Source organism: Lipotes vexillifer, unplaced genomic scaffold (genome assembly GCF_000442215.2).
Source record: "Lipotes vexillifer unplaced genomic scaffold, Lipotes_vexillifer_v1.1 scaffold368, whole genome shotgun sequence".
Taxonomy (NCBI): Eukaryota; Metazoa; Chordata; class Mammalia; order Artiodactyla; family Lipotidae; genus Lipotes; species Lipotes vexillifer.
In genome coordinates, this window is record NW_006770215.1 from 595,658 (window position 1) to 615,654 (window position 19,997).

The following is a 19,997-nucleotide window of genomic DNA, read 5'->3' on the forward strand; positions in this document are numbered from 1 at the left end:
GAAAGAGTGGCTGTGTCAGAAATACTAAGAAAGCTTTGAAAAATGCCTATGCTATTCTGATTCCATGAGCCAGTAGTGGAAAATCTACATTTTGTAAATATCCCAGGATAGATCCTATTAGGAATAGCCATGGGAAACCAAAGATTTAAGATACAAAAAAATACTTAAAATTTCTCAGTGATAGCTTGCCATTCTGTAAGTTCAGATACAGTAAAATCCTAACAAATTTTATAGCTAGGAGTAACTTAGCGATAAACTGTAGTCCAAAACCATCATCTTGTAGGTAAATAAAACTGAAATAGTCAAGAAACTTTTCAGTTATTGTAATTTGCCCCAGAGCCAGCCTGAGAACACTGATCTCCAAATCAAGCACTGTGATCTTGCTAAGGCATCTTATTGCACCTCTGGCCTTCCTACTCTACTAGGCTCAGAGGAATGTGGATTCTGATATGCCATGCAACAAGTTATGTTCCCTAAAACATAAGTAAATATGTTAAGTCCAATGTAATACATTTAGTTTCTAATTATCCCAAGACATTCTATGGGTGTGGTGTCGTTCTCCGAACTAATATTTCTTGTTGTCAAAATGAGCATATTAGTGAACCAGTAAAACCATGAAGTATACCTATGTTGAATGTTCAGATAGAGCCTGTTTCTATATTTACCCAGAAGAGAAGATCTACGTGAACTATTGACAAATATACAGGGACTTAGTGGTAAAAATTCCAATTTACTGGAATTTTTTATTAAAAAGAAAAAAAACTTTTGGGTGACCTTTTATAAGCATGCGCTGGAGTTGGAGGAGATGTGGGAGAGTAGTAGGAGGGGAAAGCTGACAGGAGACTCAGTGAGAGCAATGAAGGACACAAGGAGAAGCTCCATTAGTCAGTGTAGCAATGTATTAAAAAATACCCTAAAGTCATATTTTTCTAACTTTGCAATTAAATTTAAATTAAACAAAATTGTTATTTAGTGAAACATGAGAGCATGACATGATTTTTTTCTCAGCCATGTATGTACTTAACTTTTAAAAAGAAGTATTTCAAGTAACATGGACTCCAAACCTATTAAGGCATTTATGTTTCACTTCAGAAAAATATCATCATATCCAAAACTTTATTTTTATTGTCACCTAGCACCTATTTTGGTGCTATATACAATTTTATGTTTTTCAAGCATAATATGTAAATTAGGATATTTTGCTTGCAAGAGAATTTTTACGTTATGTTAAATGTTCAATAGGCAGCAAAATGTTGTTACGTTGTATTATTTGAAGAATGAATTAATTGTGAAAACTAATGACATTCCTTTGGATTTAGCTAAACTGATTTATTTCTTTAAAAGAACTGTAGATTTCTTCAACATGATCTGACTGTTGATTGCAAGGGACATTTATATAAATATCTTAATTGAAAAGATTTGATGCCATCAAGTAATTCCGTCATTCAATGATGTTACAATTCTTTTGCCAAACTAAGATAGAAATATCAAATGAGGGACAGACAGGAATATTATAAATTTCCACATTTTTATTAGGAAGTGCAGTGCAAAATTTTCCCCAGTAGAAATGTGCAGAATGTATATATGAATGAAAAACAATTTAGGTTTCCACTAAAAACACATGATACTAATTTGAGTCTTTGAACACTGGAAATATCTACTTAAGAGTTTCCTCTCTCTTCTTTCATCCATCCAGGTATTGTTTTTTCATCATCCCATTCCACATGGTCAGTGTAGCAACAGCCAGTGTGTGGCCACAGATAATGGGTGGTGGGGAAGGCAGCATGTGGAAAAGATGCATTTTTTAAAGTTATATTTTCATTTCATTAATATTGAATCTTCTACTTTACTATATGTTTCAAATAACCACTTGAGTATATTTAATGTGTTTTTTCTTTTACCATTTAAAGCAACAATGATCTCTCTTAGTAATGTGCTGGAATATTATTGGTGCTTTGCAATTTTATGCATTGAATTTCATCATTTGTTTTCCACCGAACAACCAAAATTCAGGCCTGTGGTGCTGAATGTGAATGACAGTCCTAGGACATTTTGACAGAAAGTGTAACATGACATGCAGACTTTCACTTTAACCTCTGAGAGGTGGTGTCACATTAGGCTTTCTTTCCTTAAAGGCGGTCGCTGTCATCTCACATATATCAGGACAGCTACAATTCAAAAAATTCTTACTAAAAAAGAAATTAATTTTGAAAGAAGTCTTGTTAGATTAAAAGTTTAGCATATCTTCTTTTAGTAAACAGAGGGAGTCTTAAAAGTCTTTATTTAATATCCAGTCAAAGAGCGTCAAACAGAGCGATAACATCATGCACAGTTAAATGATAAAATTCACAAATACATAGAAATTAAACAACATATTCTTGAAAATCCAACAGGCCAAAGAAGAAATTAAAAGGAAATTAGAAAATATCTTTAGACAAATGAAAATGAAAACACAACATACCAAAACTTATGGAATGCAGCAAAAGCAGTTCTAAGAGAGAAGTTCATAGCAATAAATATCTACATTAAAAAATAAGATGAAAGATTTCAAATAAACAACCTAACTTCATACTCCAAGGAACTAGAGAAAAAAAGAACAAACTAAGCCCAAAGTTAGCAGAAGGAAGGAAATAATAAAGATTAGTGCAGATTTAAACAAAATAGAGAATAGAAAAATCAACAAAACCGAGTTGTCTTTTGAAAAAATAGACAAAAATGACAAAACTTTGGTTAGATTAAAAAAAAAGAGTGAAGAGCCAAATAAATAAAATCAGAGTTGAAAGAGGAGACATTATAACTGGTGCTACAGAAATAAGAAAAGGATCATAAAAGACTACTACAAATGTTTATATGCCAACAAATTGGACAACCTAGAAAATCTGAATAAATATCTAGAACATATGATACCCAAGACTGAATCATGAAGAAACAGGAAATTTGAACAGACTAATAACAAGTAAGAACATAATCAAAAACCTCCTAACAAAGAAAGTGCAGGACCAGAAGGCTTCATGGTGAATTCTACCAAACATTTGAAGAAGAATTATTGACAATTCTTTTCCTGAATAATTGTCTAAATAAAAATTATACCAGTAATAGTAGCACTTTTACTCTAAGTAGCAACTGACAGTCTAACACTTTCCCGGTTATGCCCATCAGGCCAAAATGCCAAGTTGATAGAATGAATGGAAAGGGGTTACATTTTGGAAAGAAAAGTAGTTGAGACTGCCAGAATTTTCTCTTAATAATTGGCTTTCCAAAATTAATGTATCCAAGTACTGTGAATTTTATTTCCTTCATCCAAAAAGTTAATGTACAGCAGTAATATATGTGCAACTATATGTATGCAAAATATATGGATAATTATAAATGTAAAGCCCCAGTATTCCTTCCTTGGTATTCTCTCCACTCAGGCCCTCAAGAGGATGACTCACTTTCACTCTGCATGTTCATTTTTCTTGTCACTTCAAGCTACATTATGCAGATATTCGAATGTGCCTCTCTCCTTCAGGGGGAATTTTTTTAAATGTCATAGTATTTTATTTATTAAATAATTAATTAGTTTAAGTAAATTTAAATGTTATTTTATTTTTTATTTTTCTTGTTCCATTTTTAAAAAGATTTAAATGTTTAAATCTTTAAATTTAAAAAGTTTTTCATATAAGGTCATCTATTATTTTTATATATTTAACCAGTTGGAGGATGAGCCATACCTATGACCTCTGACCTTTTATTCACGTAATTGATTATTTTCACTTCAAGTTAAAGAAAATGAATTCTGGTGCTCAGAAACATAAGTAAGAAAAGGTGACTCTCTCTTGATAAGGGAAAAAAACAAAGAATGTCTGCTTATTTACCTTGGCAAGTGATTTTTGCACAACTTTTTGAACCATTTGCATGCTGTAAAGTCAACTGGTTCATTACCTGAAATACATCCAACCAGCTCTCCTGCCATCTTCAAATAACGTCACAGGACCTTGTTCTGACTGACTATTCTCTGTGTGACCTACAATATGTTCAGCCTCCTCCAATTATTTCTTACTTCTTTCAGTGCAGACTCTTCATGTTGGGAAGCTTCAGGGAAGGATAGAATAATGAGGCACACATAGCAAGGCATAAAAGAAAGATTAGATAAAGACAGAGTGACACTATCAGGAATGTGGGACATTGTATTTAGCATATACAAAAGACAAAGGATCACGAAAATGAAATGATGACAGAATGAGGAATGGAAAATGTATGCATTTATTCTGTGCTGCAAAGAGAGAATGCCCTCTGGCTCATTTTGTGTTTTTACTGTCCACTCAGCAAACTTTCTTTGTAAGCATCAAAGTCCTACAGGAATCTTGCCAAGGAAGGGTTGCAGAATCAGGACTTAGTCATAAAGCATTGAGTCATGGATTAGTGTTTGTATTGCGAACTAGAGCTATTTTAAAACTATACCTATAGAAGCTTATAAAGCATAATTGCTTTTCTTGTTGACCTAAAGGGAATAAGAGGTGAGAGAGAAACAGACAGACACAGACATAACACAGAGAGAGAACGGGTGTGAAATTACCAGATAATTATCTGAGGCTAGTGTACACCAATGTTGTGTATCTGGTGGGTCCATTCTAAATGACTTTTCCACCCATGTAAGGTTTTAGTTAATGGGACAGGGATTCCACTTTACATTTTGGCCTAAACCATCTAAAACTGAAGCTTATAAATTTGATTTTCTTGGCATTTTGAAACCACATCTTAAATTGTTTTGTGTCAATAACAATTTTTGAGTGTTAGTATAATATTCTGGGGATATCTTAGTCACTGAGGCTCCAAAGATGAACAAGACAAAATCCCTGTCCTCAAAGATCTCACAGTACTTGGGAAGGAGAGCTGGGAAAGAGGAAAAGTGAAGTGGCCTCCAGTGGTGACTTAGACAAAGCAAACCAAAGTCTTCATCCAACCAACGGATATCTATGATATAGGTATTAGTACATGAGTGCTCAGGAAATATTTGTTCAGTTATTCAATCTAATCTCAGCCACAGATACATCAGCTAAGTGTCATTTCTCCCATTTCAGAAGGTGAGAAAATTAAAATTTAGAGTGTTTTAGATGCCTCACATTAGACCATTTGGTTTTTAAATAGGGAAATAAATTTTAAACTGAGGGATTTTTTTGTTCATTTAGTTTGCGTCTGTCTGTTTTTCTCCAGCTGCAGTGCAAAAAATGATCTCTTGCTTTGGATGAAGTTGGGCAATTACTTGAGAACATCATCACCTTGCCCCTTTATTATGCATGAAAGGATTCCTCAGTTTACAACCAAAGATAACACTGGTTTAGAAACTCAAGTAGAAAAAATAGGAGCATAGAGAATGCATGAGGTTTCATAAACATATGAACATGGTTCAATAAGAGGAAGGAAAATATTAAACAGTCTATGGAATATTGAAGGAAAGAAATGTAGGCAGAGATAAGATGGAAAGTTGTGGGGTAGAGGCTGTCAGGTGTTGGTTTTCTGTGTAACTTCACCCACTCAGGACAGTTTTGTCTTTTGGAAATCTGTGAACTGAAGACATTTCAAATCAAACTGAAAGATAATCAGAGCTTGTCTTTCTCACAGTTGTGTTTACCAGGGTCACAAAATAATGTGTCCACAGCAGATGAAGTCAAATGCTACCTATTAAAACAGACCTCTTATTTGCAAAACACTTTCTCTTAAGACATAGTTAAGAAGAAACATGTGTTCCCTGATGGTTCTTCCAAATCCCAAATTGTGTAGCGAGCTGATTGGAGTGACAGTAGTGCTCTACCCCATCCAATAAAGCCTCATGCAGATAACAAAATGTGAAAGTGTGTGTGTGTGTGTGTGTGTGTGTATGTGAGTTTTGCAAACCATCTGTTGTTAAATAATACAATGAGGACACAGTAAAGTGTAAATGTATATATGTATGTAATTATAATAGTAGTGGATTTTCATCAAAAAATGCAAATGATTACCTAAATGATATAAAAATCATGGGTTTAGAATAAATTTATGAATGTTACTTCATTTAATACAACTTTAATTGCTTTATTTAAATATATGTATATTAAATACATTTTATTGAACATCTTGGTAGAAAAATATAAGAAAAATCATTTCAAATATCAGTTAAGAGACTAACATCCACTGTTGGCTTTGTGTCTGATGCTAAGTGCTTCACACGTAGTGTTCAGTTTCATTTTCACAGCAATCCTTTTTTTTATTAATGTGAAAATTGAAGCACTGGAAGTGAATTGCCCAGGTCACACAGCCACCTGAGGTAGATTTGGGAGTCATGCCTGGCAATATGACCTGCCTCCTTTGCCAGCAGGCTTTCCAGATTCCCTCAGACCAGAACTCACATACAATTGCCTAGGGAAAACAATGCTGAAGTTCCTTTGTATATTTTATATAAATAGGTTTGGTGACCTGCTTTTAAATGTAAAATCTTCCCACGCCACTAAATATTGAATACTACTCCAGCAGTGAGTAAGATAGCTATCAATTTTCTATCCATGTTCAGTATATTTACCTAGTTTAACCAGCTTAATTTAGGAAACTGTTTATACGATTCATGATTTAATGACTGGCTGGAAAAAAATAGAAACCTCAGTGGCTTTATCGTTCATGCTAATTACAATTTTAATGACTGTTAGTAATTTGTACCTATAAGATGTAGCACGTGGCTTACTATGTAGTTTTTATGCATGAAATATTTTAAAACTTTCATTCTGTCTGTATCAACAGTAGTTATAGCAGTGTGCGTACAAGTGTTTAAGTCTTTGGAGTTGGAATAAATCAATATTCAAAGACCAGTTTTTCCACTTACTAGGGAGTACATATTTAGACAAGTATTAAGCCTCAGTATTATTATCTGTAAAGTGGGTGTAATAATAGTATTTAGTTCATAGAAGTGGTAAATGAGGAGTATATAATTGTTCATTCGTGTAACAAATTTTGTGCAACAGATATTTATTGATCCCTAGTCTGTGCAGAGCACTGATATAGACACTATCATACAGCAGAGAAAATGAAAATTCACCCTAGGACTCATGAAATTTGTATTCTACTGGGGTTAGAGAGCTAATAACAATGAATATTTAACATTATATAAATAAATTATAGAATGCATATAATACACTTACTTAGTGCCATATATAAAATACAAAACATCATTAGTTGCAAAACCAAGAATTATTATTATTATATTTTATTACACATATAAGGCTTCTATGTGCTGAAGAAGCAATTTGATAATGATAACAAAAAAGATTGGGAAAAGAAAAATCAGTGGCATTCAGCTTCTAACTTGCAAAGTATTTAAAGTGGAGATACTCTTAAAAGAATGCACATTCTTGGGATTTATATATTGCATAGATTTCTTTCTTTTCAATTTATAAAGACAGAACAGAGACTCCTAAACAAAGTTGATCCCCACTGCTGCCCTTCTCTAATTCAAGCACATGCATGTTGAAGTTTTGGTTGGCCTGCTTTACTTGAGAACACAGTGTCGATGACACTGAAAAATCATTAATGAAGCTCTCTTCCCCAGACCCACCAGCAATTAACATTTCATCAGTGAAATCAACTGCCTGGAAAAGTCAGTGCTGCATATGAAATGGCAGGCTGTCTGCTTCAAACACTCAGCTTGGGGATTGCTTGATTCTATGTTTCTGCAGTGCTTGTGAGTCGAGCCGAGAAAGAAGGTCTCAAGTGAAAAATGTTTACGGAAGCCAGATATTTTATTATACAATAATAATCAATGGTTAAAAATATTCAGCAGTATAGACGGGGTGAAAATAAAAGTTCCTGTTCTCTTTTCCTGGCTTCCAGATCTCAGTCTTCAGCATCAAACACTGCCCATAGTTTCCCGAAACTTCTCAATGAAGACTTGACTAAACTTAAAAAAATATATATATATACATATACATATATGTTGTTGTTGTTATTTGACTATATATACATATATACATGAAATATGTCTATATATATATATTTTTGCCATTTTTATAGGACTAAGAACAGGCATCCATATGTGACTCAAAAATTAAAGACACACTTCAGTAGAAATGCTGTCTACAAAATGAGGGCACCAAGTTCTTAGTGACCAAGTAGGCTAATAAAAGAGATGTCCCCCTTAGAAATTCTCACCTATCAATTCCTGCTTTGCGTATTCAACGGTAAAGTTCCCGTTCTGTAAGAATAAAAGAAAATTACCTTGAGAGATCATGTAATTTAAGTTCATGAGCATAATTTTAAAATAAGTAAGCTTTTTCCACACATCACTCAATTCTTACATCAATTTTACAACATTATTTTCTCCATTTCAGCAATGACAAAATTGAGACTTGAGGATTTAAGTAATGCACAAGGTCACAAAACTAAGTAAATGAGCTTGCTTAAAAAAGCCAGATTATAGATCCAAGAGCCTCCTTTCCACGCTTCCCAAGAATTCATAACTTGTGTGGTTATCATGTTAGTGTTGTTTACGTAACACCAAAAGTCAGTAGTTCTCACTTTGTGAGAGGGTCCACAGCCACATGCATGCTGAATGATCATAAGAGTGGTTATAAAATTTCATGAACAAGGTAGAAGTTGGTTCTGATTGTATTGTGCTCATAGCTGATAAAAGTATTCCCCACAGCTTTTATTTTTTACAGAAGGTCTTTTGACAAGCATTAAGTTTAAAATGATTCCACTTCAAGATTACATGGCAGTGTGATTGACAGGGGGAGAGAACCAGGTGTAGAGTGAGAAGCAAAACTCTTTGAAATAGACAGCTCTACATGATGAGCAAAATGCCTATGGATCCTGTCCTGGGACATTGAATGTTTATCTCTAACTCTAGAAGCATGAATCAGTTTTTCTAGGACTACAGATACACAGGAGGGAGCATTTCATATTTCTCTATATTTTTGCTCTATATTTCATTGTCTATATTTGTTTTGTTCAGTCATTCATTCAACGATATTTATTGATCATACACCACGTGTTAGATATTTGACCAAATGCTGATATTTGAGTAGTAAACAAGGCACAACTCTTGCCCTATGGAACTTAAAATCGAAAGAGGGGATACAGACAATAAACAAAAATTAATTAAAAATCGTATAACAAAATTTTATACCACATTAAGGCACATAGAAAATATTAAAATAATGTATGTCCTACCTGGTTAAGTGAATGTGTCAACTAAAAAGAGAGAAATATGTGCCAGGGAGTGTGGAAGTGCAATAATAGCGCTGATATCACTTTTTACAGGATGTGCATTCAAGTGGTACAGGAAGTAGGGTGTGAGTGGCTATGGAATTCTCTATTACATAAAATTCTGCAGTTAATCAAATGAGCTTTATAAAAACTTGTAACTCTAGGAAATAGACTGCATTAGGCTAAGACCCAAATAAAGCTGGTTAGCACTACCCCTGACACTAAGTCTGTACTCAGTAATATCCCAACCACAAGCTCACTTTTTCTGTTTGAAAGGACAGGAAAAATTGTAATGTACCAGAGCCCTTCTATTAATCAAAACAAGACTTTATACCTAGAGAGGAGAACTATGAGGCCAAGGAAAAATTGTCTAAATAAGAGAAAGGACTGGGGAGCATGAAAATATCAGTTATTGCAGTTGTTGGGGTAGTGTCATGAGTATTACTTGGATAGCTCAAAAAACTATGTATTTATCCTATACTGATATTAAGTTAGAATGCAGAGTTTCTAGACAAAAGCCATTGTCCTAGGAAATAAGAAAGCACAATACTTTATTTTAATGTGTTTATACTATATACTGAAGTTAATCCAATTTATTTTATAAAATTAATAACAAATACTACTAAAAACAATAATTATACCAGTTTGAAATGATTAAATTAACCACCAGGTGGAGCTCCATGAATTCAACGTATGTAGTCAGAAGTAGAAAATCACTTAAATTGGTCAAATTAGGAAAATTTACAACACATTTTTTTTCTGAGCCATTTTGGCTAATTTCCTTATTTGCAATGCTTAGAGAATTTATGAATTATAAGAGATGGGCTCTTATTAAAGACAAAATGCCAAATTACTTGATTAGTATAAAACTTTTTAGCAAACTGGAATTTAAACCAATGTCCTTTGCTTAAGTTACTTTATAGTTTACTATAAATACATATTCCATTGTATACTGATAAAAGTATGTAACTATAATTGAAACTGAGGACAAATGAGAAAAATCTATTAAACCTGCCTATTATTCTATTTAGTTCGGATTTTTAAAAATGCTTATTTTTTCCAATTTGTTTGTTTGTGTGTCTGTATGTGTTTGTCTCACCCCAGAACCTGAAATTAAAAAAAATGAAAAGATGTCCAAAGCAGGTAAGGACACTTTGTAAGATTTACATATAAGTATATATTCTGTTTATAATGAACAAGGCCGGTGTTACAATCAGACTGTGTAAGGCCTTGAAATGCTGAAAACATTGAAAAAATACTCGTATACCCCAAATATTTTAATTGTAATAAGCCATACACAAAAGTATGCCAAAATTAATATAGCTTCTGATTTCTGTTAGCAAATTTCAGATACGTTTGTCAGAGCATCGGAACTGTTAACATATGCTGCTCCTTATGTATCTACCGGGCAATTGAACATTGTTTACAAAGTGCTAAGGGGACAATTTCAGTTTCAGAGAATTTAGCCAGATTGTGACAAATGCCTAAATCTTATTCTTATAATTGGTTGAATCTTATGGAATCACCTGTACTCGAACATCTTTTACCTCAAAAACAGTAGTTTCATACAGTTCAACATAACAGATTCAACTATTTTCTTTCCCGCTAATTAAATATCCAAATACTCTTTGGAGAAGTAATCCATTGCCTTACTGACCATTAATTTGAAAATTGGAATACTTTTACAAGAGACTTCCTGCAAACAGGTTCTGCGAGAAAGGAAGACAAGAGATTAGCTGGTCACTTTTAAGACAGGTGTTAAAAGAAGAAGAAACATCATAGAATAAAGTGCAGGGGAAAAAAAAGACTAAAATTCCTGAGGAAAACAATTAATTACAGTCTTTCTAGGGCTAACCCTATACCAAATATTTTATATCTATATGAAGATATTTATATGTCTGTATCTACATACGCAAAAGAAGGTTATACCTATATCTCTCCCTATAGTGAAAGTGATACTATGTACATGCATTCATATCATTGGTGTTAAAATATTTGCATATACTAATTTTCACATATTTTAACCAACATTTAAGTAATTCTTGCTTCACCCTTCTGTGTATAGGTTAAATAGTAACCCAAATTATTGTCACTTCTACGAAAAGTACTGTCAACAAATCAAAAGGGATTGTTTAAGTGTTTTTGTATTTTTAGTGAATGAAATAATCATTTTAAGTGACTTTTTAAAATCTGAAAGTATGCATTCTCTGGAAGATAAATGGAACAATCAACAATTTTAAACAGTAAGAAAAGTGCATGATAAAGACAAAATGATACATTGAGTCTTAACATCAAAAGTTATAATTGAACTTTAGATATATCTGAAGAAAAGGAAAAACTATGTATATAAATTACTTTACTGCTGTTAGCACCCTTACTGGGGTCAGCAAAAAATCGCTGGCCAGGTAAAAGGTGCATGATGTCACCCCTTCCTGTAAGCATAGCATTGTATTTTATGCTTTATTTTACTTTTGGTATATAATGGAAAATAGTAATATATGCACTATAAACTTCCTATTATTGGTTGACATTAAATAATTATGCCTGTTTTTATGTTATATTTATTTTTCTCTTCCTAAAAGGAAAGAGAAATCAGTACTAAGGGCTATTTTATTATAAAATATAATCAATTAACAATTTATTGACAATGTATATTATACTAATATCACTGCCATATGTCAAGAATTGTGCTTGTTGATGCAAAGTTTAGAAACAAGTGATAAGATATTGTTTCCATCCCAAGAGAATATGATCAAGGACATAGACATGAACTATTGAAAGATGGCTACCAAATAATTAGTTACATTTGTGAAGAGTGCTCTAGGAGTCTAGAGAGAGGGGACATTCCTATAGTCTGTGTCAATCAGTGAAAACTTCAGGGAGATGATGGATTAAGCTGTGATTTTAGGAATATGCAAGAGCATCTGAGGCAGAAAGGTGATTATAAAGCATGGCGGAAGTGAGTTTTATAGTAGAAAAACATGAATTTGACTCTCTTTGCCACTTGCTAGGGGTGTGATCTAAATTCCTTAACGTTTCTGAGTTTTAATTTTTTTGTCTATTGAATACTCACCTGGTAGGGTTGTTACAAGAAATCCAGTTGATGTTTGCCATTTGGTTCAGATTCAATAAAAGGAAGCTCTATTTAGGAGTTAGCCCAGAGGCAGGGATGAGCATGGCATAAGCAGGAGACAGTGAGGAGAGGATCAAGGACCAAAGGAGATTCCAGGTGCTACATGAGGAACAGAAAATGGCAGGACTGCAGCAATGATGTCTGCCCATATGAGTAAAAGCTTACTTTTATAGTAATCTAAGTGTTAAAAAGGTGGGAGAAATTGATAGGGAGAGGTAGAGAGGCAGCATTAAGGAAGTGAATGCTGTTTACTTTAAATATTATTTATAGCCATGACTAATATTCTGTGTGGAATTATTAGGAATTAAGTTTTTTAAATATCACAGGACCTAGCAACCCATTGCAAAATACTAACAGCATCTTGTTATATACCCTTTCAGTTATATGAATACGGCAATCACAATCATACTCTCTGTAATGTGGTATCACTGCTTTTGTAATTGTCAAGCTGTTTCACAAGAAAAGGCTGGAAACTGATGACATTAGCTATATATGACTCTAAGGTCTCAAGCACCAAAAGATGAAGAAGGTGATGAAATGTAGAAGTTGCAAAGGAGATGCAGGTGATGTGGACAGAGGTGTCCTAGAGACACTAGGAAATCGGGAATATTCACTCTGAATCCTCACACAACGTTTTGTATCTATGAGCTTAGAGGTTTAGAGTTAGAAGCCAGAGGAGAAAAGGATTTCCTCAATAAACAGAAACGTAGAGAGAAAAGAGAAGGGAATGAAAGGCAGCTTCCTGGGAAAGTAAAAGAACTGGTAAAAAGGAAAGTGTGTTACCTGAGAGATCGGGACACACAGTATATCAGTATCCCCAAACCCGGACACTTTCAAGAAAATGTAGAAAAATCAGCAGTCTCAATGTCTCAGGAAAGTCAAGGGGCATGATGACTGAGAAACAGCCATTATATTTGACAAAAATCTGTCATTCTGTGACCAAGTGGAGAGCATGTTTAGTAAAGTGGTGGAAGTAGAAAGAAGCTTAGAGGAATTAATAAGAGAATTTATCAGTAATAAGTGGACACAGAACAGCAACTACTTTTTTCAGGAGTTTGCTGTTAAAAGGAGACAAGGGCTTCCCTGGTGGCGCAGTGGTTGGGAGTCCGCCTGCCGATGCAGGGGACACGGGTTCGTGCCCCGGTCCGGGAGGATCCCACATGCCGCGGAGCAGCTGCCATGGCCGCTGAGCCTGCGCGTCCGGAGCCTGTGCTCCGCAACGGGAGAGACCACAGCAGTGAGAGGCCCGCGTACCACACACACAAAAAAGAGACAAAATACTGTATTCCAGCAGGTGGAATCAATGAACTAGGTTTGTCGTTTCCATGTTTATGATAGGGTGGAGCATTCCAGGGAGAGGAGGAGCATGAAATCCGGAGGGAGATATGAATTTGGAGAGAACTGCCCCAGATATGACAAGTGTTGGGATACACACTATAGGTGGAGGACGTTAGCTTAATTATGAGGAAGAAAAAATTCTCCCCTGAGCTTTGTAAAACCAATGAAAGGATAGATTAAATTAAAGTTGAGTGTACATGAGGACGCTTCTGGTGAGCAATCTTTTCTCCTAAAATCTCTTCTGCAAAGGTGACCACTAACATGTCCGTTGCCAAACCCAGGGGATAGTTTTCTTGCTTCATATTACACTGACCTCTAGATAATATCTGACCATGTTCGTCATCTCTTACTCCTCAAAAAAAAAAATCTTTTTCTTTGACAGAAACGAAAACATTTAACCCACAGAGTTAAAAATAAAACAACAACAAAAGATGACTACAACTTAAAAAACTGAAGCAACATTGTAGCAATTAGTTATTTTTGACATGGCATATTATTAGCCTCTAAATTCTTTGTTTTTTACCCCCTAATGAAAACGATGGCAAACAGGGCATGCATTTCATTAGGTAATTGGAGAATAGCTAAGTGTCCTTTTCGGGAAGCAATGGACATTAATTATAAGTAGTAATGTAATTAAAACCAAAAAAGACTTGCATAAGTAATAAGCAATAATTTACTTTTCTTATTTATCAAGAAAATTGATATTCATAAACAAAATCTTCAGAGTTCTGTAACTGCATTTCTAACTGCCTCATCAAAATCTTCACATCGTTAATCTGCCTGGACATCACTTTGTTTTAAAATTGAACTCAATATCCCTTAACATTCTCTTTTCCTTTTGTTTCTTATCCCAAAAAATGGAACTCATGACTCAGAATTCAGTTACACTGACTTAAACATCTGAGTCATTTGCAGCTTTCCCTTCTCTTTCAGAACCCAACATCCAAGTAAGTACTAAATTATATGTTTCCCAAATTTGGTCTCTCCTTTTTTTCTCTCTCGGTAAAAAGACCCTAGTCTAGTTCTCCTCATCTCTTGCCTGAATAAATACACAAACCCATGACTTAATCATCTTGTTTCCATCTCCTCTTCAAAGATCTACCAGAAGCCTATGCTAGTTACATTTTCTAAATGGGTATGTCTAGGGGCACAGTGTTAGGTTCATTGCCACTGCATTATATTGCCACCGCATTATACTGCCCCCAGTGTATTTCTTCATGTGGCTTCCATTTGTCTAATCCACCACCACAAAGACATTTTAAAAAGATCACCAATTCTGTGGATTTTCGTCTATTCAGTGACTTTTCAATATTTTCCTTTCATGTCAGGGTCATATCAAAAACAACTTACCTGTTTAACTTCCCTCCATTCTTGGCAACTTACTTTCCCACCCACCCCCTTTTCTCTGTCTTTAAACACACAACATGAATTATTCAGCCTTGGTCTGTTTGCACATGTTTTTCTCTAGCATATCATGTGATAGCAATGTTTGTTGAATGGGTTTCTTCTAACTTTGTGTCTCAGATCCTATATTATCTCTGCTGTGAGCTGTGCAGCCTTTTCCTTCTCAGAGGAGACAGAAAATCACTCAAAAGCCACCATAGCCACAGCAGATCAACAAAATTATCCTCATAGAAAGGGAGGCATTGGTTAATGGTTATTTAAAAAAATCTATTTTTGACATGTCTTGCATTTGCAGTATAGCACATGCAGAGATAGTTTTTTAAACGTAAAAGACCAACAGAGGCAGGCTGGTTTAGAGAGAGGAACTCTAGGACAATAGGTATGGAGTGATTTACAACAAATCACTTAAGTTCTGAGTCCTTCATTCTTTACCTATGAAATAGAGTTCCCATCAACAATATATTCCATGCTAATCTAACAGACTTATTGTGAAATCACATGATATAATGTATGTGAAAGTGCCTTCAAGAGCTATGAAAGCAGAAAAAAATAATGGGCTATCATCCATATCCTTGCTATTCCAAGGGTGGTCCACAAAACAGCATCAGCATCACCTGGTTGCTTGTTAGATACGTAGACTCTTAGGTCCCATCAATAACTGCTGAATAAGAATTTGGATTTTTACCAAGACTCCAAAGTCATTAGTATGCACATTAAAATTTGAGAAAGAAAATTATAGAATTGATAGACATCTAAGATTGACCTTATCTCCAAGGAAGAAATATATATCAAGCTTCTCTCTATACATTTAGCTAATGCAAAGTGTACATGCGTTTTTGAATGGCTGCTTTCTAACTAGAAGCAAGGTCCTCACAATAACTAAGCACTGGTTGACATTGTCCATCCACTGTCTCATCTGGGTGATTTCTGAACTTTGGTCATCCATGAAATGACTGAGGAATCAACCCTTCCTTTCTTGCGACACAGCACAGGCAAACAGGCACTGCTTGTACCTTGTGTTCATTTGAGCTTAAAAGGAATAAATCCACGTATTTTGCTTGAAGTACCTGTATGTCAAGGGTAAACTGTCTTTTTATTTTACCAGCTGGCTAAGATATTGATACAACAGGTGAATGACTTAGTGAAAGAAAACAGGATGCCCTTACACCTATCAGTCATCAAAGTATCTCTGGCCTATATCTTTTAAAGAACTTAGTTCCAATTGGTTATTCTATTTAATTTACGTCTATCATAGTATAAAATAAATACAGTTCACTATCTATTTAAAATTTACCATAGTGATCCTGCAAGAGAAATATGTATTAACCTTATTAACTGGATCTTAATAGATTATAGAGAGAATTTACATTCTTTCTCTCCCTCCCTCCTCTCTCTCCCTCCCTATTTCTCTCTCACACACACACATACATGTTCATGTGTGCACGCACACACACACACAATACTTTATGTACATCTGTAAGTTAACCAGAAAACATTGGATATTTGAATATGCAGGGCTCCTATAAATTGTACAGATAATTAAATCTCAGTTTCATTAACTAAACTAAGTTATAGTATGATCAATGGCTAAGTTATTTATAGAATTTCTACCATGCATTAAATACTTTGCTAGGTTTTAAACTCTCAAGAAATATATTTTATCTAGGCAGAGATCAGTAAATAAAGAGCTAATACTAGCAAAAAAAAGGAATAAGTAATTAAAATCAAACAAACAAGAGAAAGTTGTTCAGAGTGAATTCTGTAAACGGAGGAAAGTTTTATTTTTCCAGCCTATTGGTTCAGAGAAAAATTCCCAAAGGAGAGAATATAAGAGTAGTCTCAAAGTATGGGTAAAGATTAGCCAGGTGAAGAAAGCCTGGTGAGGATATTGCAGACGAGAGAGAGTAGCAGAAGCCTCAGCTAGAGGAGGGAAGCAGTGAGGAACATTGAGAGCCACCAGTATTTCACCTTCACTTCAGCAAAAGGTCTGCATGGAGGGTAGGAGTAGGTGAGGCTTGAGAGGAGCAGCTGTGTCCGGAGTAAGGTTTGTGTCCTTCTTCCTAAGGGAAATTGGGAACAACTACAAGAGTTTAAGGAAAATGAGATACAACTAAATTAGAATTTCAAATTGCTCAGTCTGGTTAATTACAGAGACTGAAGATACAGAGAATGTCAGTAGTTTCAGGAAGTCTGTTGGGGGCAGGAGACTATTGCACCGATACCTCTAGAGTTATTAGATTCTCATAGAGCACTGGTAGGAAGGAAAAGAAGAGAGCTATTATAGAAGTATTTAGGAAGGAAAATTGCCATACTATGGAAAACGGAGTGGAGTGGAGAAAAATTCAGGATAACTCCCAGGTTTCTTTCTTCGGATAATGTGTGGACAGTAATGTCATTTTCTGTGACTGGAATTTTCAAGAGAATTGCAGATTTAGCAAAAGGAAGCTATATGTGTTATGTAAAGTTTTGACTTTTTTTTTTTTTTTTTTTTTTTTTTGCGGTACGTGGGCCTCTCACTGTTGTGGCCTCTCCCGTCGCAGAGCACAGGCTCCAGACGCGCAGGCTCAGCGGCCATGGCTCATGGGCCCAGCTGCTCTGTGGCATGTGGGATCCTCTCGGACCGGGTCACGAACCCGTGTTCCCTGAATCGGCAGGGCGGATCGCCACCCCCCCCCCCCCCCGGGAGCTCCCGTTGCGGAGCAACAGGCTCCGGACGCGCAGGCTCAGCGGCCGTGGCTCACGGGCCCAGCCGCTCCGCGGCACGTGGGATCTTCCCGGACCGGGTCACGAATCCATGTTCCCTGCATCGGCAGGCGGACTCTCAACCACTGCGCCACCAGGGAAGCCCTGACATATTTATTATACAAATTTTTGTCGAGCAGCTATTATATTATAGAGGATATCGAAACGGAGCAGGACCCTATGGTCCTGGGCCCCCATGTCCTCAGCCTGCCTTTTGTCTGTGGAAAAACTTTAGCCAAAGAATAAGTTTAATTAGAGAAGTGAGAAAATGCAGAAACAAAGGAGAACAGTCAAAGGAGACCAAATAATAACAGTTTAATCATTAAGCAAAGTCAAGGACCTTTAGTTCCTCCTTAAGGACTACAGATAATATTCTGAGCCATATCCTGCGAGCTGTCTTATAGATACTGACACCCCTACCAGGAGGAAGAAGTTAACTACATGATGGCCAGGCTGTAGCCATGACATAAGCTGCCACAATTCCAAGAACTGGCCTCAGAGAAATGGGAACAAACCCTGGAACTAAAGACAAACTGTACTTAAAACAACCAAGATGACGCCGATCAGACCACCACATTACTGATTGCAAGGTGGCTGTCAGAACTACCTGTGCTGTTCTGCTCCCTCCCTCTACCAATACAACCCCCTTTAAAATCCCCTGTCCCCTGAACAGCAATCGGGAGTTGGTTCTAGGACAGGAGAGTCCACCCTCTCCCCCGGTTGCCAGCCTCTGAAATAAAGCAAGCTTTCCTTTCCTACCAACAATTTTCTCTAGAGAATTGGCTCTCCAGTGGCAAGCAACCAGACCTGGGTTTGGTAACAATTTGGTAAGTGCAGACATCCATTGGTAAACACAGTCAAGTTTTTGTCCTCCTAGAACGTATAATCTAATTGGGGTAGAGGTGCGGGAGAGACATGTCGAATTAGAGGTACCTGTGGGATGTGCATTGAAGTGTGTTTACCAGGAAGCTGGGGAGAAAACACAGTAGTTAATTCGGAAGTTTCCAGCAAAGATGTGCTGGCTTAAATGATGAGAGTTATTGACATCTACCGAGGGGAGTGTGTTGGGGAGGAGCAAGGACTGAGGAAGCAACCAGGAAGGACACTGATATGTAAAGAGTGGATGGAGGGGGAGAGGGAGACTCTGAAGGGGTTAAAAAAAGAGAAAGAGGAGAATTCTCTTAGAAGCTCGAGACATTGTCTCAGAAACCATGGAGGAAAGAATTTCAAGGAGGAGAAAACTGTCAAAATGTCAAACATATCAGAAATTTGCAGTAAGATAAAGACTGAAAAGTATTCTTTGGAATATATAATATGGAGTCACTGATGATCTTATGAGCAATTTTGGTGGAGCTCAATGGGTGGAAAACCAAATTACTATATTTTGAGGCCTTTGGTTGGAAGTCAGAAATTGGGGCTAGAAAATATACATTGTATACTTTGTATACATTGTAGACTATTAGTTTAAAATCTTGTCTGAAAAAGGGAAAAGAGAGTGCATTTAGTTAGGAAAACAGCTGGGCAGAGTAAAAAGAATGGGAGCTGTGACATCAGGGAAACTGTAGTTTGGTTCCTAATCTATCAAACAGAGATTTCACAGCTACTGTCTTTACAACTTTACAGGGTTACAGTATCTATAAAGGCAATAATACATGGAAAAATGCTAAAAACTAAGGCATACACTAATTGCATTGTTAAACACCTGACAGATAAGGGAATTTATGTTCATAACACCTAAAGGATTTCATTTTGTTTAATTACCATGGAGATCAAACAATTTCCTTTTCAATATAGATCTCTCATTTGTTATTTAACATTACTTGTGTAATATTTCCCTAATTGTGTAATAGTTACCACTTTCAATTTTAAAACCTTGAACTAAATCCTTCTGCCTTTAAAGACCATATAATTTTATACAGTTCAGCTAAGAGTAAAAATCAATAACATTATTGTTACAGAGTTTTTCTTTCTAACTGTAAAGGGAGAAGTGTTCCTCCAGTATAAGTTATTTCTTACACTTGTATTTTGAAAAGTGTTCTGCATAGAAGACTAGCCATAATTATTGATACATGAAAGAGTTTTGAGATTAAATAAGTCTGGGAAAACCTTTTGGAGTTCATCATAGATATGAACACATTATGAAAATCTGATAGTAAAAAACCTGCTG

The 19,997-nt window shown here is 35.6% G+C and overlaps 1 protein-coding gene across 1 annotated transcript in view; it reads left to right on the forward strand.

The window, feature by feature from the left end:
* Positions 1-19,997, forward strand: part of TRDN (triadin) — a 377,023-nt gene that overhangs the window by 298,684 nt on the left and 58,342 nt on the right. The window contains exon 23 of the mRNA XM_007446048.1: positions 10,318-10,356. Coding sequence (XP_007446110.1) covers positions 10,318-10,356 — 39 coding nt within the window. The remainder of the gene's footprint in view (positions 1-10,317; positions 10,357-19,997) is intronic.